The sequence below is a fragment of the Malus sylvestris genome, chromosome 15, assembly GCF_916048215.2.
Source record: "Malus sylvestris chromosome 15, drMalSylv7.2, whole genome shotgun sequence".
Taxonomy (NCBI): domain Eukaryota; kingdom Viridiplantae; phylum Streptophyta; class Magnoliopsida; order Rosales; family Rosaceae; genus Malus; species Malus sylvestris.
The window spans coordinates 23,083,779-23,106,647 of record NC_062274.1 but is presented as its reverse complement, the minus strand read 5'-3'; the positions used below and the strand labels follow the sequence as shown (position 1 = coordinate 23,106,647).

Genomic DNA, 22,869 nt, shown 5'->3' with positions numbered 1-22,869 from the left:
AAATTTTAATCTTAAAATGTACTCAATCTTAAATATACTAATTTGTTATATGTAAAATGTACCCTTTTTTTTATATAAAATCTATTCAATTTTTTTCTAATCCATTTTTAAACTTATATGGGCACATTTTTTTTCTTTGATTTTAAAATGTATCAATATCAAGTTTAATCGAAGAAATTTACTAATGTTATTAAGCCTAATATTATAATTATTTTTTTGTGATTTTGAAGAATGTTCCCATGTTTTAATACAATAATTTTGATGAATGTACCCATGTTTACACACACACACACACACACACACAATAGTATATTTATATTTTAATATTTTTAATCCCACAAATTATGGTTTTTTATTTAAAATCTCATTTATATAAACAACTAAAAATTATAATTTTTCATTTAAAAAATATAATAACGTACATAGAAATAAATTATCACATTAATTTCAGAGACTTCGATCAAAAATGGAAAACCAACAAGGTTTCAATCAAAGAACATTCATTGTTAGGGACCGCATCCAAGGTCTCTTTTTTGATAAACTTCTTGGCTTGAATATAATAATGAATGATTTGGCTTCTTTGATGCTTATTACCTTTATAACAGTCTAATATGCACACAAAAGTATCTCATTATCAAACTGTTATTTATGGGCATATAATGACTTCTTACGTGAAGCCAAGCCAAAGTATTTTTCATGTTAAACTATTACTTTTAATGTCTATGTAATTTTGAAAAAATCTCTCCCATAAAACAATTTTCTTTAATAGTACGTAACATTGAATAATACAGAAAATGAACGAATGAGATCAAAAAATAGAAGATCTAACGGTTGTAAATATCAAATCTAGCGGTTAAAATACTCTTAACATTGAAGTCTCTTTCTAAAATAAAAGTCATAATATAATTTAGGGCCCACTAGAAATGTGAGATCAACGGCCTAGAGAGTGAAAACGCTTCCAATAAGTCGTTCTCCCGCCAAGCACTTGAACCAAAAAGACCAAAATCTCCAACGCTTACACCCGCCAAACCCTTCGCTTATGGCTTATAGCCTCGTGCACACCAACTGTTCGACGCTTTGACATGCAGTTCAAGCAGCTATTTCGCAGGACAAACCTGATCAACATCCTCACCCAGCAACAAACCCGCCACTATGCTCACGATCTATTTCCCAACAAGGTCTCCCACTACCTCCACCGCGCCAAACTCATCGATTCCATTCGTCTCCAGCTCCGGTCCAACGCCCCAAACTCTCTCGCTCCGCTCGCAAACGACCGGCTTCTTGACTCCTTTGTTGTCACTCAAGCCCTCCGTTCCGCCCCCTCCGCCGATTCCGCCCTCTCCCTCGTTGAGTTTCTCGAATCAAACCGGCGTTTTGATCATACCCAGAACACGGTTCATGCCTTGGCCACCGTGCTTGCCAAGTCTCGCCGAGCTGCGGAGCTTAATTCCCTCATTGAAGCAGTTCATGCTGGGAAGTTTCGAAATGTTCGCGTCAGCTTCATGAATGTTATGCAGTGGAAGGCTGCAGTTGGAGATGTCGAGGCAGTTGTTAAAACATGGGATGAGTATAGGGTCAGCTCGGAGAAACGTGTGTGCGTGGAGTCTTATAACATTGTGATGCGCATTTTTGCGCAAATGGGGAAAGACTCGGAGGCGGTGAGGGTTTTTAGTATGATGATTGAAGAAGGGGCAATCCCGAATAGTCGGACTTATACAGTGATGATTGAGCACCTTGTGAGTTCTGGGAAGTGGAAATCTGCAATGGAGGTGTTTAATGTGCTGCCTTTGATGAGGGTAAAGCGAACTTTGAACCAGTTTTCAGTTTTGGTAGATGCATGTGTTGGTGTTGAACAGTTTGACGAGGTTGAGAATTTACTTAATGAAATGCGGGTTGATGGGATATTGCCCGGGCGAGCTATGCGTTTGTCTTTGCAACGGATTCAAGAGGCGGGGTTTGTTCATGAGACTGATGAATTTCTAAGAGAAATGTTGCCGAATGGGGGAATCAAGAGCATAAAGTATTGTGTTGATAGCGGTGATGGTGATGACGATGACGATGAGGATAGTGGTGAGGATGCTGGTGATGTTGGTGGAGTTGGTGATGTTAATGGGGTTCAGTTAAAGCCGTGGTTAGACCCAAGATCATTAGCAAATGCCTTGCAAAAATGGAACTCTGATGAGGTATCAGCATTGGAGGAGGCAAAATTTGTGTGGACAACTCGTTTAGTATGCAAGATTCTTAGGAATTTTAAATCAGCAGAAACAGCTTGGAGTTTTTTCTGTTGGGTCACTTGTCAGCCGGGTTTTACTCATGATATTTACACAGTACAAAGGATGATGACCCTTTTAGCACGCCACAGGCTTTCTGAATTGGTTGACCAACTATTAAACAAAATAAGGATTGAGCAAATGAGATTGCCCTTCTGCACTATCAGGTTGATCATTGATTTTTATGGTATCTCAAAGGAAGCTGACGCTGCTCTGAAGGTCTTTCACGATGATAGAAACCTGTGTGGCCCTATATCGAACTTTAATTTGATGCTTCTGTATTCCTCTCTTTTACGAACATTGACCAAGTGCGGGAGGGATTCTGATGCATTGGATGTGCTTGAAGAGATGATTATGTCTGGGATTGTTCCCGATATCCAGACGTTTTCAGGGTTGATGCATCATTTTGCACTAAATGCGGACATCAAAACTGTGCAGAAACTCTTTGCAATGGTTAGGCAGAGTGGAGTTCAGCCAGATGCTTATATGTTTAAAGTCCTGATCCAAGCATATTGCAAGTGTGGGAGAGCTGCTCTTGCGTGGCGGGTTTTTGAAGACCTACGGAATTTAAAGTTGGTGCCTGACGCCGCCACAAAAGAGCTGCTTGTAAAGAGTCTTTGGAAGGAAGGAAAGCGGAGAGAGGCTGCCGCGGTGGAAGAGAGTTGTGAGGAAGTAAGTGACGCCCTTCCGCTCACATTGCGCGGCCACTTATGGACGGTAAGCTCTGCTGATCTTACAAAAGTTTTTTCTATTTACTCAAATAGTTTCTTATCAGCTGGCGGGTAGAGTTTTTGTACTAATGGTTTACTATGTAGCGGAATACTTGAATCGTGCAATCGTGAAGTGAAGGACTATCTACAACTACAGATACTGTCTTAAATGTGTGCGCTTGTATTGTTATGTACTGGTATTTATTTTTCCCTTCACAGTGGATGGAAATTAGACAAATCGCATGTCCTTAATTAATCATTTGCTTTGTAGACATGTTTTCTTTTACATTGTCTGATTATTTGTTTCTACTGAAAACTTTAGTATAGCTATTGTCATTCAACTACTGTGGGTGGACGTAAGTGGCCCTTTACCACAATGGTGGAAAGGTGTTAAGCCCTTGCACGACGGCGTGAGTTCAAATCTAGTCGGTGACAAATCACGACGCGTAAGCAAATGTTGCCATAACTAATTGAGAAGCCTGCAGAATTTTAGCAGGTCGTAACAATGGCGGTCTCCTTCCTCTGCTCCAAACCTCTGTTTTCTTCTGCTACTCTTCTTCTTCACTGCCAGAATTTTAGCTCAATCAGCACCATCCAACTCGAGCACAAGCTTAATATCGAATCACACCAGATCAATGAATTTTTTTTATTTCAACACCTATGTCACCTTCACACCGAATCATCCGGAACAATGACCACTCCAAATTGAGAAAACAAATTCTGGTGAATTTCTGATCACAAATATATATTAATCAAGGCTATTGATTAACCCTTAAAACTCAATGTCAGCTTCCACCCCTTAAAACTTAAGATGACTCACTACAGGCAAAGTTAACCCTTAAAACTCAATTTCAGTTCCGTCACCGATCAATATACACCTGGTGTGTATTTAAAAAGTGCACTACTCGTCCAATAAATAATTACCACGTAATAAAATTATTACACAAAATGATGTGTTCAAAATGTGACTTCTTTGTCTAACTAATAAAAACTTGACACTTGGCAAATTTGGTTGCAAAAGAGCATCCTTACTACTACGAGTCCCAACATGTCACGATTCCTAAGAAGCAAAGTCGATCTACTGGTTAGCGAGAGATAAAAAAGAGGAAGACTAATGAAACTAGCTTAAAGTTTTAACGATAATGACAAAATAAAGGGTAAAGTGAATAGTACTAGTATTGACTTTTTAGTGTAAAAATGTGGTTTTTCGTTAAAGTTCATATAAAAAAGAGCGAACATTTGGAGAAAGAGATTGAAGTTCAGTATTCTTATTGGAATGGCAAGCTAAGTGTTGGAATATGCAAGTTAAGACAGTTTGTCAAAAGGGTTTTTATATTAACACCCCACAAAATGTTGAATGCACCATACATTAAAATTTAATATTAAATGACTTATTTACTCCACTATGCAATTACAATTTTGACCTTATTAGGTTTTAAAAAAAAATAAAGATTTTTAAATACACCCTAAATCACTTTTAGCGTATTATTTATCTTCTCAACTATCAAACATGTTGATTAAGAAAAATTATTTTTGACGAATGGAACACGAAATCGATGTTTCAGGAGTTTCACATGAGGTAAGACTTCATAGTTTTCATTGTTTTAGTGATTTCGATGACATCGATAATTATTTAATCTTGCGTTTGCTGCATTATTTAAACTTCTATATTCATATTCATCTTTTAGTGTTCATATGGTTAGATTCAATCCCTGAAAATTAAAAATGAGTGTTATAAGATTTGAGAAATGTGGGGTGTAAAGAAAATGTGGGGTGTATGTACAAAATATAAGATGTATATTAAGAATGTGGGGTGTGGGGGTATTATGGGAAAGTAAGTGGGGTGTATTAAGATAATTTTTAAGTAAAAAAGCAAATGTGAGGTGTATTAAGTTTGTGGGGTTTATTCAACAATTTGTAGGGTGTTAATATAATTAGCCTTGTCAAAATAGTACATACGTTTTTGGCATCCATTTTATACCGCTTATTTAATGCGTTAGAGTAGTTTATCATATTATAAATATTTTTGTCTTATAAAAAAAAATAGAAATCTCATGCACAATTTGTGGGGTTAATGAAGGCAGCCATTAAGAATTGGCAAGATTGAAACTATTTTGCCGTTTTCAATCATGGGCTCATGTATTAAACTTAAATTAATGACTAATCCTCTGTTTGACTAGTGTCAAATACTCATTAGCCAGGCCGGATAACGACAAGTATATCTAACTTCTTATTTTAAGCATGATTTAATCCTAATCAAGTTTCTAATCTTTTTATCGAATTTATCATCAATTTCAAGATGCAATGAGATATTCAAGTACAAATTCATAGCTGAGGAACTGCCATGTCAGCAACTGAAAAATTGTCAAAAACTCAGGTCTATAAAAGGCCTGTTTTCCTTGTAATTCTTCATTCATCAGAATCAAGCACAAATTCATTTGTTTTTCTTGCAACTCTAGCTGTTGAAGTTGCAACAACACCAATGGAGGTCATCTTTCTCCTAATTTTCGTATCGTTTTCGAGCAGCAACTTTGCATCTGCATTGCTACCCACCACAGGCCCTGACTTTTCATGCTCTGCAGACTCCCCTACCTCATGTCAAGCATATGTCACGTACATTTCCCAGCCCCCAAGCTACAAAGCTACAAGGATCTTGGATCCATAGCTGATGTCTTCGGTGTTAGTCGCTCATCGGTTTCAAAAGCGAATAAACAAGTCTCCGCTGACGGCCAGTTGGTTCCGGGACAGCCCTTACTAATACCTATCAACTGTGGTTTCACCGGAAACCACTACTTTGCCAATGTGACTTACAGGATGAACAGAGGTGACACTTATTTCCACGTACCAGCCACTTTGTTGGAAAACCTCACCAACCTTTGCGCGGTGAAGGACTTGAATCTCGGTTTGAATCCCACTGACGTGATGCCTGGCTCTGATATAATCTTCCCCTTGTTCTGCAAGTGCCCCTCCAAAGCTCATTCCAATGCAGGGGTCAAATTTCTCGCTACTTATGTGTGGCAGTCCATTGATGATGTCTTCAATGTGAGTAACAAGTTTGATAGCTCAGTTCTTGACATACTAGCAGCGCCGCAGCAGGCTCTCCCGTGTTGATCCCTGTGTCACAATTGCCACAATTTCCGCTTCTTCCTCATCCTCACTCTCCCAAACGAAACTCATCCAAAGATCATCGGATCCACATTGCTATCAAGAGCTCATTAGTTGCTTTACTGATTGCACTTTTAGCAGCACTGGTGGTCTATACTTGTAAGTTATCAAAGAAAAGGTGGGAAATTTTCGAGGTCATTAATTATGAGCCTGAAATCAATCAGGATAAGCTACTTTCCGGGATTTCCCAGTATATAGGCAAGTTAAGCACGTATGAAAAGGAAATGATAATGAAGGCAAACCATGAACCTTGACGAGCATTGTCGAATTGGGAGTTCAATTTACAAGGGCAATATATATGGGAAGGATTTGGCTGTGAAGCAAACCAAGGGCGATATCAAGGAGGAGCTGAATATCCTCCAAAGAGTGAATCATGTGAATCTGGTGAGCTTGTTAGGCACTTCGTGCGAAACAGGTGGGAGTCAGTGGTTCTTGGTTTACGATTATGCTGAGAACGGTTCACTTGACAAGGGGTTGCACCACAACTCTGCAGCCTCTTCATCATCAAGCTCTGCGTTGCCTTGCCTCAGTTGGAGCCAAAGAATACACATAGCTTTAGATGTTGCGAGTGGTCTGCACTGCATGCATGATCACACGCAACCGAACATTGTTCACTGGGATGTCAGGTCGAAGAACATCCTTCTGGACTCCAAATTCAAGGCCAAGCTAGCAAATTTCTCAATGGCTAGAACTGTTGCAGACCCTACAATGGCGAAAGTGGATGTCTTCGCATTTGGGATCCTTCTGTTCGAGTTGCTCTCAGGAAAGAAGGCCTTGAAAACAAAAGATAATGGAGTAAATGTAATGTTGTGCAAGGAAATAAGGGAGGGTTTGAGGCTTGAAGAGGAGAGAGTGGATACGATTATGAAGTTGATGGATCTGAAATTGGATAATCGCTATTCTATTGATGGTGCTTTGAGTTTGGCAGCCTTGGCATGGATATGCACTCAAGAAAAGGCTTTGGCAAGGCCGAAAATGGACAGAAGTCGTCTTTCACCTCTCGGTACTTGCTCAGTCATCCTCTAAGACAATGCATAACCCTTCAAGTTCAGAGTTAGAACCAGTTAGCATTGTCAAAGTAGTCATTCCAGTGCAAACATGCTGATTAGGGCTGGCAAAGAAAGTACTATGTCGTAATGCTTTCCCTCATTTTCTTACTCACCAAACAGATAACAAGAAAACTCTTGTCATTGGTTTGAGGTAGTAACATTATTGCTTCCACTCCACCCTGCAAGAATGGAGCTTCTTTTCCTGTTACCAACTCCAGCAGAAAACCCCAAAAGGCATAGATATCAATCGCAGGGTCACCAATCCATATTCCGTTTATTCCATTTCCATGTAACATTTTGGTACGCTGGCATACCTCATAGATGAATTCCCAATTGATTGCTTCTCCACTGACCGCGGGAGACTGTAATTTGCAATCTTGGCCCTTAACTTTTGTTGAGTAGAGCATTCATACTGCTAATATCCTTGTGTACATAAGCAGGACTGGTGAAGTTGTGCAGATAATGACGCCCATTTGCAATGTCCAAAGCAATCTGAATCCTATAATTCTAACTCTGAACTTCTGGACAACTGTTTTTCTTGAGCCAATCTCGTAATGAACCATTTTCCATGAACTTGTACACTAGGTACAAATCCTCATCGTGTTCACATGCACCCAAATGTCTAATCAGATTGAAATGGTTGATCTTTTTCAATAACTTCACCTACTCAGTCATATCTTTGCTCATTTTTTTATGGCTAGCACTTTTCCGTTGAGAAACCCCTGACACACAGAGCACCCCAACCAGTTCTTTTTGCTGAAATCCTCTGTAGAACCTTTCAACTCTTCATATTTGAAGACTCTCAACCAAACATCAATTTGAGCAATGGTAAAAATTGTCTTCCAGCAGTGCCCTTTTCTTGTTTCCTTCTGTATTCTTTTAAGAACCCTTTGTCTGGCGGCAAAAGAAGACCACATAGATAACCAAACAGAGAACTAGCAGAAGAATTTCAATTCCAACTTCAGCCCAAACACATACATTCTTAGATCTTCTAATTCCATGAATATGAGTAAGCGGAGGAGAAAGGAATGGCGGTGCCTGGGTTGAGAGCTTCAAGGCTCTACCAACAGTGGAATTAGAATCGGTGTAAATGCTAACAAAGGAGTATCATCCTCTGAAAACCCATTTGCATAAGCTACACTCTTTACACTTGCATTAAATCTCTTACTGACTTTAGGGACTGAATCATCCAAGCTGACCAAGTAAGTCATTAGAAATTCAGTACCATCGGCAGTTTGGTTGCTTGCAGGACAAGCACATCTCAGCGGTACCTCTAACTTCATACCGGACAACAAGTTTAATGCACTGTAATTGTTCTCTTGCATGGGAGCAATACAAGTAGACAAACTCTGATATGTCTGAGTTGCTATCGTAAATACGTGTGGTGTATAGGTGGAATGATATAAAGGGCTTTGGCCTCGTAGTACTGACCTGAACAAGAACATACTACCAGAACAATCACCTCTTTGTTCTGTGGAAGCAAGAGAGTATGGTCCGAGACAGTGTTGATCTGTGCAAGCTCGGACAGGTCTGAAGCTGTGAGGTTCGATATGGCAGAGACAGAATCATAAGGGGGTTGAGAGTGGAAAATCAGGAAAGCCTTGCAGGACTGCTTTTTTACATTGCAGCTGCACAGGAAAGCTGGGGATGGGCTTGTTCCCTTATTTTCAATACAATCAGAAGCTGAGTTTCCTAAATAACTTGAGCTTTGAGTTTCGGAATGAACAACAATAAAATTAAGAGCATGAACATAGAGCAATCCATGATCAAGTTACAACTTTCTGTGAGGAATTTTGGCAGAGAAGCTTAAAGTCTTGAAGTTTTGTACTACTTGGCAATGATTATGTCTGCAACATCAGCATTGCCGTGTTCTAATTGTTTTGAATGATCGAATTTTTGTACTTATGTTGACTAATTAGGCTTATCAAATGGAATTTTACCAGAAAATAAGCCCTGGTTGGGACCCTAATTCAACTCATACTGAAACTTTAATCTTATTTAAAGGAGCAGTAACTCATTAATTAAGGTAGTTTAGGGTAGGAATGTAAGGGAGAATCATATGATTAGTAGCACTATTGACTAGGCCATATTAATAATCCAGCTTTGCTGTGTTTTGTTCGCTACAACGACATTGCCTCATTATCAATGAATGGCCGTTCTTTATTAATAAATGGACGTTCTGCACAGAGAATTTCCTAAAAATATAATTCTGCAAGAAACAGGTCAATTTTCTTGGTCAAAACATTTCTTCCAGTCATTGTCTTAGTTCTTCTAGAAATTTGCCCGAGGCTTTTTACTGCTGCATATCCGAAGAATTTCCCATAATTTATACACAGTAGCAGCAGATGAATCTGAACCGGGAAAAGAGAAAGAAGAGCAGTAGATTAAATAAAATCTAGCTTTAAACTAAGCAGTTGAATGAGATCCTGTTCCAGTTTCGGTGCTACTAAGAACTCCCACTAAAGTTTGATAGCCTGAGATGTTGCTTGACAATTCCCCAGTGAATTGCTCATGTTTCTTGACATAAATTGCACCATCTCCTCCATGCTCGGGCGAGCAGCAGGGTTTCTTTTCAAGCAATTATCAATCAGTTTGATCACGAAAAGAGAAAGTTTTGGAGGATAACTCTTTTGCATAGAAGGGATCCATGAACTCCTTCAAACTCTGCCCTCCATCTTCGTTGTTAAGCAGAGAGTATACTACATCAGACAAGCAAATATTCTTTTTGTAAAACATAGCAACGTCTTTTCCAGTGAGTACTTCCAGCCTGCGAGCGCCAAATGCGTAGACATCAAGCTTTGTGGATATCAAGCCATTTTCCAAGTACTCAGGAGCTATGTAGCCTATTTTCCGACAATGTGATTTGTCAAAGAAAACTCACCTTCCGGTGCTTCTGTTGACCTTGCTAGACTGAAGTCTGCGATCTTGGCCCTGAAATCGCTGTCGAGAAGAATGTTACTGCTCTTTACATCCTTGTGGACATGGGGAGGAGTGGTGAAGCTGTGGAGATAGTGAAGCCCTGAGGCCACATCCAGCAGAATCTGTATTTTTTGTGTCCAATTCAGGAACTTCCCGTGATTGCTGCTGTAGTAGATCCAATCACTTAATGGTCCATTGACAGCATACTCGTAGATAAGATATGAATGTCCATCATTAAAGCAAACGCCAGAGAGGCGAATGAGATTAGAATGGCTGACCTTTTTTAGTAAATTTATCTCTTTGGACACATCTCCATTCATCTTCTTAATGGCTGCCAAATCCTCATTAATTTTGGCACGATAAACAGATCCTTAACCATATAAGCAGTACTAAAACCACCTGTTGCGCGTTGCAGATCCTCAAATTTGTAAACTTGGAGGGATTGAGCTATGCCAGATAAGCCTCTAAAAAGTCCCGAGACCTCTTCCTCCACCTTTTTCCCTTGTGGTTTTTCAAGCGGCTCAAAGCTCTCTGAGGCAATAATTGGATCAAAACCCTTCTTAGTACTTCCACGGAAGAATGTGCAGAAGATAATGTCACCTATGACCAATACAAGTCCGCCTCCGCCAAGAGCCCCAAAAAGGGTGTAAACCCATGTTTTGTTTGAGTTATTGGAGGGTGGTGGAGGTATTGCTGGAGGTGATGGTGATGATGTGGGAGGCTCTACGGTTTGAGAACTGTTTGGAGGGTTTTTCAAAGGAAATAAAAGTGTGGTGAAGGGAGCCCATTAGTTTCAAGAGTTCTCCCTGTATCCGAGCCAAATCTCGTGCTGATCAATGAAACATAATCACCTTGAGCGATTAAGTAAATCAAAAGATACTTGAAACCTAGGTCAGTTTGGTTCTTTGTGGGACAAGCACATCTAAGAGCAACAATGAGTCTATCACCAATGTACAAGTTTTCTGCAGTTAGATTACTATTCTGGTTCAGCATAGCTTGACATGTCGAAAGGCCTGGCAATGTGTTATTCGCAACAATTAAAAACGTATCGACCTTCACAACAACATGAGACGTGTTTATCTGATAGTACTCACCTGAGCAGGAGCAAGTAATCGGAACAATCACCAACTTGTTGGTTTCGAACGTTGCTTCTCAGAAACCAAATTTGTCTCTGCCAGCTGAGACACGTCAGAAGTCAGCATATTGGAGATGGCAAAGACCATGTTGTAAGGTGCCCGGGATCTGAAGGTGAGGAATGTTTCGCAACTCTTGCTTGCTCCATTGCAGGTGTAGCCAAGAACAGATTTTGAGTAAGTTTTTGGGTTGTAACAATCCGTGAAGGTCTGTCCCTCGTAAGGCTGCTGAGCAAAAATCAAACAAGAGCAACAAAAAATGGTGAGAAATGTAGCAGATATGAGATGGGGCATATCCATTTTTCTTGAATTGAATGATTTGGAGTTGTTCTGTCAAGACAAAAATGCATAGAAAGATTTGGTATATAATTCCAATATCACTAACATGGAGTTTTGTATGGTGAATTGTTAGCACAATTTATGCAGAAAGCAGGGTGGATTTAAGAAGAATTGTCTGGTTGAACACTTCTTTTTAATCTTCAGAATATGATCTGTAAGTGGAGTCAATCTTTAGTTAGTATTAAAAAAAGGTTTTTTTTTTTTTTTTTCTTTCTGTTCTTATTGAGAAAAGTAGGTTTGTGTTATAATACTCATCTTTGGGAGTTGTCAACATTGGCTAGGAAGGCACTCAAGAACAATTAAATACTTGTTATGATTTTCAAATCCTCGTGTGACAAAATACATATACTATCGTATTCTATTAGTGTTTTCCTTATCACGTGACACGGCCCAAATTATACCCAATAATTCCTCCTGTATATGATGTATCAGACGGGCAATTAGACTCTTATTCAACATAAGGTCCAACTCTCCAAATCTGCATTTCACACGGCAGAAACTTTGCCAACATAGATGTAAAAGATTTTCAAAGTATTAGTGCTTTATGTTGATTTACAGTAAGAACACAATCAAATATATCTGGCCTAAGTAGATATGGCATCTGCAATGGAACTGTTCAGTAATATTCATAAACATCGTTGAGTTCGGAACAAGCCTTCTAAACAAGCCAATAAATGATCTAGAATACATGTTACATCTTCTCCTTTTCTACCAAGTTTCTGAGCATAGATACAATATTGTAAAGAAGAAGATAAATCCTATACAAAGACAATAAGCAAAGCAATGAAAATTACATTGACAGTTACAAAAACCTCCGATTCCTCGTATCTCTGTTATGACCAGCGAAACTCCGAGTATTAGACAAAAGATGCAGCCCACGATACTATCACGCAGTCCGTTAGCGACCCAGACAGGTGTGACGACAAACAAGAGAAAACGAGAAACTGCACACATATAATCATCAGAAAACGAAAATCTAAAATAACAATACAATCATATCATAGACATAAGTCAAGAAGTACGTCATGGTCAAGATTAAAAAGATACCTGGAACAGTTTGAGGAAAGAAGAGGTTTGCGGCAACAGCCAGAAAGGAAACCCAATAACCGAATTGCCCCCTGCATACTTCGATTTGTAAGTTTGATGGATATGTGGGCATATTAGTTATGGAAATTTGAAAGGAAATGGTCAGTAAGCACCTCAAAATTTTGAACAACACTGTTGGGAAGCTTGTAAACAAGTACAGTACAAGAAAGTTACTTTGCATGGCTGATCTCCGCCCTGCTCGGTTCAAGATTAACAAAATTCTGTACAAAAAAATGTTGGATTCGGGGAATTAATTACTGTGCTAAGAGCTATGTTGACATGTCAAAATAAGATGGAATCAAATGTAGTCTATCTAAAGTTTCCTTCTGAAGACCTCATTGATGAAAGAGGTTTTGGTAGAAATTGAATCTCGAGAAAAGGTGATCATCATTGACAAATATCAAGTAGCAGTCACAAACAATACAACGCCTGTACTGGAAACCTTAACCCTGGACATATGAAGTTTTGGTAAATTGTAAAGTGAAACAAAGAACACATCAATAGACAACAAAATTTGATCCAAAGGAATAAAAGAGAAAAATTTGCTATTCAAGCCATTATACAAAATCTATCAGACAAGGTAACGATTTGATCGAAAATATATCTCAATGTATCAAGTATCTATCAGTTACAATAAAAAATGTCACAACAGTCAAATTTAAGTACAAATTACAGATTTTACTTTCACAGGTACTTTAACATTCTCTAATGACCTATCAATCTATCATACTCATAAATGTGACTCGCGAAACTTCAGTGACAACAATGGAATTAGACGAAAACCAAAATACTCGTGGTCAGGGCCACTCAAAACAAACTAATAAATTTAAACTGAAAAATAATAGGAAGAAAGGTAATTACTTTGCTCTGTCATCAATTACTCAACTAGAAATTTCACAGGATTTTCTCATATGTTTCTTCTTCCAGTTTAATTTATCAAACCCAATACAGAATTTAAACAGATAGTTAAAAGGAGCTGCAATTTCAAAATATCCAAATCATCGATTCATCATATGATAAGTAGAATATGGAAACAAAGTCCAAATATGGAAACAAAGTCCAAATCTTGAGAGTTTAACAACACATAGCCATCCTTTTACACCACATGCATCCAATCCAAGCAAACCAAAATCAACAACGTCTCACTAATTCTAACTAATACTGCAAGCAATGGAAGTAACATTCGAATTCATGAATTGGGTTTCCAGATTTCAACCAGCCGGGACAGTTGAATACAAAGTAAAACTGTAAAAGAATGAAAAAGTTGATTTTTTGAGTAGTGAAGTGACTCACAAGGCAAAGACGGTTCCACCCCATTGAAAGGCAGCTCGAGCCCTGCTCGCGCTCGATCCAAATCCATCTTCTGCTTCTCCAAATCCAACGTTTGCAGCAGCAGCCGCCAATCCAGCAAACCCCATGTCCATATTCTCCCTAAAAATTCAATTTTTTTCCACCATTATTTCTCCATGGTTTCTGTGGAGTCCGTGGACTGGAACGGAATGGTGGGTCGGAAACTTTTGAAGCAGCAGCCGCCAATCCAGCAAACCCGTGTTTTGCTGCCTAACGATGGTTGAATTCCACGTGCCGGGCATGCTTCCGCGACATGTTTTCGTCTTCGCCTTTCGCTTTTGTCTTGGTCTATTTTCCTTTCGCTTTTGTCTTGGTCTATTTTCCTTTCGCTTTTGTCTTGGTCGAATATTTTTCTTTCGAGAGTGCTCGAATATTCCCTTTCGCTTTTGTTTTGGTCGAATATTTTCCCTTAAATAGTTTTTCATTTTTTTTCTTTGTTTTTTGGGCCTCGTGTTTTGTTTTTTGTTCAAATGCCGCATGTTCCGTTGATGCAGCCTTATTACCACCAAATCTGGTCCAAAATCACGAAGAAAGCTTTTTAGTGGTTCATATTTCACACAATAAATTTCTTCAAATTCTTGAACGCACGTTAAATTCAGCAATGTATTATAATTATATTAATTTTTTAGTGGTTTAATATTTTTAAGTTACAGATTTTCACATACTATTTTTAGTTTCTTAAACTCCATTTTTTGTATTAAGCCATTGGATTAATAAATCAAATAGAATCAATGATCAAGACTAAAGTACTACAAAAAAACTTGCTAAATACGACGCTAAAACCTCGTCGTGTAAACTCATGAAAGCATCGTTTATGCGTTTTAACGACGCTTGTGATTGCATCGCAACAAACCTATGTTGCAAAAGTTTTCACAACTTATTGCGATACATTTCAAGCATCGCAAAGTTATTTTACGACAGCTTTGCGACACAATAGTTAGCGTCGCTACTGCTTTGATGGTGGAATTAAACAAAATATTTGAGACATGTTTGACACGTTGTAAATGCTTTTATCCCTACAATTTTTTTTTTTTAAAAAATACAAAATGGTTGGAAATGATATTTGTTCAATGAAAGATTGGGTTGCAATTTATAATCTTATTCACAATCATCTCAAGTTCAAAAGTAAAATAATATATGAATCAAAGAACTATGCTTTTAGAATTCCTAATAACATTGAAAGTACACCATCCACATATCCCAAAACATATAATCCTACTAGAGTCAAATATAAATAATCTTGTCTCAAAAGTTATGAACATATTTTTTTTTATTTCAAATATGCTCCAACATATTCAAGAGTTTAATTATGATCAAGACTCTTCATCACAATCTCCATGCAAACCTGAAAAATAAGAATTACACAGCCATCAATAACATGTGTCAATTAAAAGTTTAATCTTTTGTATAATGTTTTCTTTACAAACCTTTTATGAAAGCAATTGTTTCTATGCTTCTGGGTCTAACTAAGGTTGCTGCTCATTACTCCCATATGTTTCTTGTAGATGGCTTGATGTATTTGGAGCCTATATTTAACACCAACACGACAAATAGAAATCAAAATTGCTCAAATTTTCACACTAATTTATTCTAATAAATTGAAAAGAGAACAAAATCACATTCGAATGTATATACTTGCCCACTTCCGCTTGGTGATGTGTTAACATGGAAACCAATATGAGTCATCACGAGATGGAGTTTCGAATTGACTTCACTATACTTGGATCGAAGATCTTCAATTTCATATTCATGCTTAGCCTTAAGATCATCTATTTAGTCTTATATTGTCTTTCTACCTCTTCTCGTATGGTGTCCTCATTAACATTGGAAGATCTTAAACTTTGACAAAACACTTGAGATGGAGTTATACCTGTTCCATACATGCAAACACGTCCATATGCATCAGGTCCCATAACTCTAGTAAACACCTCATCTCGATAATCCTCGTCTTGCTCATGCTCTTCACTTTCTTCCAAGCATTGATTAAATTGATTCTACAAAACATGACCCAACTAGTTCAAATGACCAAAAGATAAAAATAATGCACAACCCAACTAATCAAAACGATGTGAATATGCAAAGTTTTTACTTCGAGTGAAAAATATATAAACTAACTGATACTTACAATAATGCGGCCACTTTCCTCATCGAAAAGTTCTTTGTCATCATTCTTTGTTTTCTTTGTTCTTTTTTTTATAAACATGGTCAACCGATCCGTTTTCTCTCCCTTCTCTCTCATCTTAAGAGAACACGATGTTTAATCAAGTTAGTAATGAAAATTGTTAAATGGAGAAAATAAAAACTTTCCAGCATTCCAGCATGTCGTATTCAAATTGGACCTGGTACAAATTATACCATTCCAGTTTTCTAGCATGGTGTGTGTGTGTGTGTGTATATATATACATCCCACTGCTTGTATTAGTATTAGTACTATTGTTAATTATTATCACTTATTACTGACTGCAAAACAAGTGTTCTGACCTCATGTTTCAATTGAGCAAATGAAGTACGACCAGTTCAATGAGGAGCACCTCCATGTGCATGATTAGCCTTATTTGCCTCAGAATATTCCTACACATGTTTAAAGAAACCATAATTCATCACTATTATAAACTTAAAATGTAATTTTTCCTAATTTACCTTTACATTAGGGAGGCCCCAATACTTTACTAGTGTCTTCCATTGATCTGTAGTGACTTGAGGAGGAGTGAAGGATAAATGTTTTTCATCGGTCAAGTATGCGTCATACCATCTTTGCTTAACCCGACACTTCCAATCCCTCCATCTATTGCCAATAACCTTTTAAGCAATGAAATTTATATGCATCAGGGACATCTGTGTTATCTTGTAATTATTAGACGATAATTATTATTGAAATGAAGACTTGTGCATCTGAGTAAAATTAGTAAATTTTGTAAGTGTTGTTTACCGTGACTTCTTTCCAAGTATCATCTAATACATGATCAGGCCTTTCAGTCCATGAAACATATGTTAGAGGAACATTTTGACCATTTCTTGCTATAATTCCAAGTTGTCCACTAAACCTAGTTGCATTTTCTTTTATTGGCTTCCATTTAAAATCAAAATCAATATGAACTTTTGTTCCAGTTCCCCATTCTGAGATAGAAAGAGCAGCTCCTCGACCTTTCCTAATACCTTCAGATTGATTTTCACCTATAAATTATTCATTATAAGCAAAATATAATTTGAATGATAGAATAAAAAACTAGAAAAAATAATGGTCCTTTAGCATTGCAAACCTGTTTCGTTTAATGGAGTTGCCAAAGGCTCATTCTCACAACTAGAGGCAGATGGATTTTGTTGTAGTTGTGTCTCTAATTGAGATTGTGTACGCCTTGTAATCGATGGCTGTTGTTGAGTTTGATTCAATGTGATATGCTAAGATGGCCTACATAACTGAGGCTGATTTGAACTTTGTCCACGCTGCTGAGATGGTCATGCTTGTGAACTACCCTTTTTAGCTCCCATTGGAGATGGGGGAATCAATTCCTCCATTGCTTTGCCTCTTCCCCTCTTTGGTGCCATTTTCTGTTGTACTAAAAAATTAGTATATACACACGATGAATCATCATAAAAGATTGATGTAAATAATTCATAATATGTAACCGAGTACCTACCAAGTACCTTATCAAATGCTACTCCATGTGCACGATTATTAATCTAACATATTTATATATATAGAAGTAATAAAGTAACTAATATAATTAGAATTTCCAAAATAGTGTCACATGATAACAAGAATTTCTAAGATAATCATTAACTAATACACTATATGGCCAATCATTCTTCCATCTCATTTTCAGGAGGATCATCAACTTCTTTAACATTTGTGTCTACGGTTGCTCCATCCATTCCTTCCCTGACCCAACCAACATCTTTATCATTCATAAATACAGTTTCATCCAATTGTTAGGGTGCATAGAGCTCTACTTGAGGCACTATTGTTGGGGTGTGGGAAGAATCCTTTGAACGCATATCAAATAGATCTTTTACAGTCACATTAACAACAACATGCCAATCTGAATCAAATGGATCTTGTATATAACAAACTTGCTTTGCATCTCATGCTAAAATGAAAGGCTCGTCCCCCACAACATTATCTTTGTATAACAGATGATTAAAATTCACTAATGTGAATCTAAACTCATCTTCTTTCATTCCACCAACTGCATCAACCCAATTGTACTTAAACAAAACAAATTTCAAAGTATTGGTATATCGGATTTCAACCACATCTTTCAACACTCCATAATAGGTGACATCACTTGAGCAAGGCTTTTTGTCCTTAACAGTAGCGTAGCTCATAGTGTCAACTTTCGATACAACACCAGAATTTTGAGTGGTTCTACTTTTTTCACTTTCTTTCGTATGAAATTTGGAGCCATTAATGGCATAACCTTTATATCTTCGTGCAAATTGGATAGGTACATTAGCCAAAGTGATGATGTAAAAAGTCATGCATTCTTCCATTAAGCGACCTTTGGCAACTGAGGCCTCAGGATGCGCACGATTACGCACATAACACTTAAGTGTTAATAAGTACCTATGTGTAATATAATTAAAATATCATCTAATGAAAATAGTTAATATAATAAAAATTACAACTACAATTTTCAATAGGATACATCCATCTAAATTGGACAGCCCCAGCAACCAATGCTTCCTTAGCTAGATGGATAGGCAAATGTTCCATTACATCAAAGAAAGACATTGGAAAAATCTTCTCAAAATGGCAAAGTGTATGCACAATTCGCTCTTGAATATGTTCCAGATCAGACTGTACATTCACTTTTAAGCAAAGTTGTCTGAAGAAATTAGTGAACTCAATCAATGCTTCAACAACGTTCTTAGGCAAAGCTCTGCGTGCTGCTATAGGAAGTAATTGTTGCATTAATATATGATGATCATGACTCTTAAGACCCCAAATACTCCGCTCCTTCATGTGTACATGTCGAGAAATATTAGAAGCATAACCATCTGGAACCTTTGTTCTAAATGGGCTAAAACCATCTAATGCTAAACCAAGTCTGACATTACGAATTCCACTAGCAAAATCTGGATATTTAGCATCAAAAGCTTTCCATGCAGGTATATCAGTAGGGTGCCTTAGCACACCATCATTAATACGCTCCTCGGCATGCCATTTCATAAACAAAGCAGTTTTGGATGACATAAAAAGTCTTTGCAATCTTGGCTTCAATGCAAAATATCTTACTTGTTGAGCAGGTATTTTTCTCGCAGAATCGGCTTTTGAACTGATTTTGAAAGAAAGTTCAGAATCGGCTTTTGAGAATTTTCTCGCAGAATCCAAAACTCACAAAAATACCCAATCGTTTAAACATTATAGCCTGTTCAAAATCCCATCCTAAACTCATTTGAACCTAGGCCTGAATTAACCCAACAATTCAAACTATTTTCCCCCACACCATTTCATTCGGCAGAGAACAAAACTCAATCTGCCATTGAACCATTTAAGCGCTCAAATTCACTATGTTAACTCCCCGAATATAATTACCATTATCAGAATTTGAACGAATTACATCCAGAGGGTTTATTAAATCTTATTAGAACCTCAGAAAACCCATTCCAGTTGACATTGCTGGCTGCAAAAACTGAATTTGCACAAGAAATTGAAACTACAAATGCTGATCGATTTCCCACACTTTGGTCACTAAGCCTAAGGGATTTACTTGCACCATCAAGTTTGATTTAAAGTTGCTATCAAATTACTACAAATCCAAATTTGAACTCGTGACTTTTGGCTTGAAAAATAAGCCCTTCATGCCCTTTGCCTTTGTTGTGGTCTCACCTTCCACCGTGGACTCACCGCAGCATCCCACCGATTCATAACACTCAGCAGCGTGATCATGTTCTCCCACTGTGGTCAAGTCCTCCAGCAGCAGTCTTGTGCTCTCGTGGTAATAAACCACGCTGACAACACCATTATCCTCTAAGAAGAATTGTCTATGCTGTTTGAGATTATTTACGGGGCTGCATAACAAAGTTTTTCCAGAGACAGCAGAAAGAGGAACCTATTTTTTTTTTTCATCGAAAGTGCTTCGAAAATAAAGAAGAAGAAGGGAATTGCTTTGAAAAAAAAAGAATTTTCTTTTGGGGAAGCTTCAAGTGGGCAACAAATAAAATATAGAAAATTTTTTGGTTCTGAGCACTTTGATAGTGCATGTGAAAAAGCGAAGTGCAATAATCGAGATTGGTGTTTATCACAAAGTCAATTGTCAACAGATTCTTTGAAGTGGGCTCTTCCTCTAGGCAAAATTCGGGACAGTTGCAATTGGAACCCTTTCCTACTCGTTTGGGTGTTACAATCAAACCAAATTCAAGTTTTATTAATCTCATTTACCCTATTAATTTTACTCATAAGGTTGATTTGCGGATTACTTTGAATAACAGTCACAAAGACCGAAAGTGGAAGTAAAGGTTTAATTTTAGGGATCCAAGAGTTTGAGTGCTCAATCATTTGGATCAATATAATACTTGTTACGGTTTTATATATCCTGATTTGGCACAAAGAGAAATTTTAACAACAAGAAATTTAAGGGGACCAAGGCCATTGAGAATTGAAAAAGAATCCATTGACGAGAAGGTGCTGCTTTTCTGCACAAAAATAGAGAAATAATTTATCACTTCTGGCCTAGTAGATAAGCAAGAAATCAACGAGCCTTCTATCGATGTGATCGCTTAAACAAGTACTCGTCTTTCACTGATTGAACAAAGCCTCTGTGAGTGCATGCGGTATCTGCTACTAAAAATAAATAAGTCTCTATCTTTTATTTTATTTTATTTTAACTTTTTAGTCTTTAATTTATTAAGAACATTTAGTATTTGTGGCGTGTAATAATTAAAAGTACACTAGTAGTATTTGTACTTAAGTTTGTGTTAAGTATTGTGTTTGTTTTGTAATTTTCTGAGCTATGGCAATTAAATCTTCCAAATCCGAAGTATTTAAAATAGAGAGGTTGAACAACGTTAATTATCGAATATGGAAGAGAAGGATCACTTATCTTTTAAGCCATGACAAGACTTTGTACACTATCAAGGACGAGAGACCCCTTGGGCCCTCTCAAGTTTATAATAAATGGGTGGAAGATAATGAGTTGGCTAAGGCCACAATTCTCAATTATATGGAAGCTAAATTAATACCTCTCTATGAAGAATATGATTCGGCCAAAGAAATCATGGATGTACTTGAAAAGAAGTATGGCCCTAAATCTCAAATGTACATTCAGTTATTGCTTGAGAAATACAATGGGACAAAAATGGAGGAAACTGATTCTACGGTCGATCATATTACTAGAATAGAGGTAATGGAAAAAGACTTAGCTAATGCTGGCCATCTAGTTTCTGGTAAAATGCAAGTTAGTGTTCTTCTTGGTAGCCTCCCAAATTCTTGGGAAAATGTAGTTACTTTCATGACTTATGGTCAAGTGGAATTAACGATGGATACATTGTCTGCAATGTTGGCTATTGAAGAAGTTCGTAAAAATTATAAGAAAAAAGAAACTGGACAAGGCAGAGCCAACCTCCTCATAGAGGAAATTTTTCAAAAAACAAGCAACATATGGACAAGCCACATAGTAGTAACAAGCGCCCAAACTTCACAAGTTTGGTGACACACCCCGACAGGAGTCAAGGCATGATGGCCGTCACATAAGAGTGACATAGACAAGTGCGCAACATAAGTGATACTAATAAAAAGAAATGTGAATAATTAAAAACCAAAACTAAACTTATTTAACTAGATATACTAAGTAAGTGTGTGAAAGTGATCAATTATAAGATACACGCATATCAGAACATAGGTAAAATGAAAGTGCAGTAGAACTAACTAAGTACTCAATATACAATAGGGAAAAGATCCCTACTTTATTTAGTAGAACGTCAGAATTGCCGAGTAGTCCTCGTGAGCCACCAAAGATGAACACCTACCTAGAACCTGGAGGCCCGCTGAGTATTAAGCCAGTCGGAGTCACCTAACGTGACCTATACGACTGGACCCATAGCTCATCAACATATGGAGTTACCTAATGTGACATGTACGACAGGCTGGGTGTAAATAAGTACGCTCAAGTACCATGATTACGTGAAAGATGTGCGATAAATCACGAGTCATTTACGAGTTAGAACTACCTATTGTGGTCTGTAAGATAGGCTAGCACCAAAACCTGGATCCAAGGTGAGTGTGCGGTGCGGGAGCTAAATAATCACGTGAAAGCTGTGCCCTGGCCTAGGGAGTAGATTGGGCCGCGGAAGTAGGTTGGACCACGAGAGTGTGCTGCTCGACAGGAGCAGGCTAGGCCACTGGAGTGGGCTGCTCGGTTGGAGCAGCTTGGGCCAAGAGAGTGGGCTGCTCGATGCGTAATGCATGCGAGAGTTAGGCTTGGGCCATGGCTTTAGTGACGTAAGTTGCCTTGGATGGCACGGCTCGGGCCGTGGTGAAGGCACCATGGACCTCACCATGGGTAGCTACCGAGGTAGCCACCGTGGTGGTTCCCATGGTGGAAACTTGTGGTGGTGGTATCGCTCCACTTATTGTCGAATTTAGCCTCGTGGATCGTCGTGGTCCCATTCCTTGGATATTGGAATTTTCACTTGTGGAATTTTCTAAATTTCTAGCCATTGTATTTCTCTTTTATGTTTTATCAAAGAATCTTTGCAAATAAAAAATTCTAATAATAAGAATGTACGAAAAATCTACAAATGGACAAGAAAATAGAAAAACCTTTTGATACGGGAGTCTTCTACGAGTATGTGACTCTTCTCTCAATGAAAGCACCAATTTGTGGATGCAAATTTCCGCCTTCTTGAT

The 22,869-nt window shown here is 37.8% G+C and overlaps 3 protein-coding genes and 3 pseudogenes across 4 annotated transcripts; 3 read left to right on the top strand and 3 right to left on the bottom strand.

Moving 5' to 3' along the window:
- The first annotated feature begins 944 nt into the window (after positions 1-944).
- Positions 945-3,266, top strand: LOC126605959 (pentatricopeptide repeat-containing protein At5g66631). 2 transcript variants are annotated; one of them, XM_050273416.1, is made up of 2 exons: positions 945-2,987; positions 3,086-3,266. In XM_050273416.1, exons 1-2 carry the CDS (start codon positions 1,083-1,085, stop codon positions 3,095-3,097), a joined length of 1,917 nt encoding a protein of 638 aa, XP_050129373.1. In that variant the 5' UTR covers positions 945-1,082; the 3' UTR covers positions 3,098-3,266. The 2 variants fall into 2 exon arrangements, with proteins under 2 accessions (XP_050129373.1, XP_050129371.1); XM_050273414.1 differs by having other exon boundaries at positions 946-3,266.
- A 2,309-nt stretch (positions 3,267-5,575) lies between these two features.
- On the top strand, positions 5,576-6,091 carry LOC126602818 (serine/threonine receptor-like kinase NFP). The gene has a single exon (XM_050269672.1). It carries the CDS (start codon positions 5,576-5,578, stop codon positions 6,089-6,091), a length of 516 nt encoding a protein of 171 aa, XP_050125629.1.
- Positions 6,092-6,388: 297 nt separating this feature from the next.
- On the top strand, positions 6,389-7,171 carry LOC126602817 (serine/threonine receptor-like kinase NFP). Its single transcript, XM_050269671.1, has one exon. The coding sequence runs from the start codon at positions 6,389-6,391 to the stop codon at positions 7,169-7,171; it is 783 nt and encodes a 260-aa protein (XP_050125628.1).
- Positions 7,172-9,333: 2,162 nt separating this feature from the next.
- On the bottom strand, positions 9,334-11,622 carry LOC126605559 (lysM domain receptor-like kinase 4; annotated as a pseudogene).
- Positions 11,623-12,187: 565 nt separating this feature from the next.
- On the bottom strand, positions 12,188-14,330 carry LOC126605560 (cold-regulated 413 plasma membrane protein 4-like; annotated as a pseudogene).
- Positions 14,331-15,402: 1,072 nt separating this feature from the next.
- Positions 15,403-17,567, bottom strand: LOC126602816 (uncharacterized; annotated as a pseudogene).
- Positions 17,568-22,869: the final 5,302 nt, after the last annotated feature.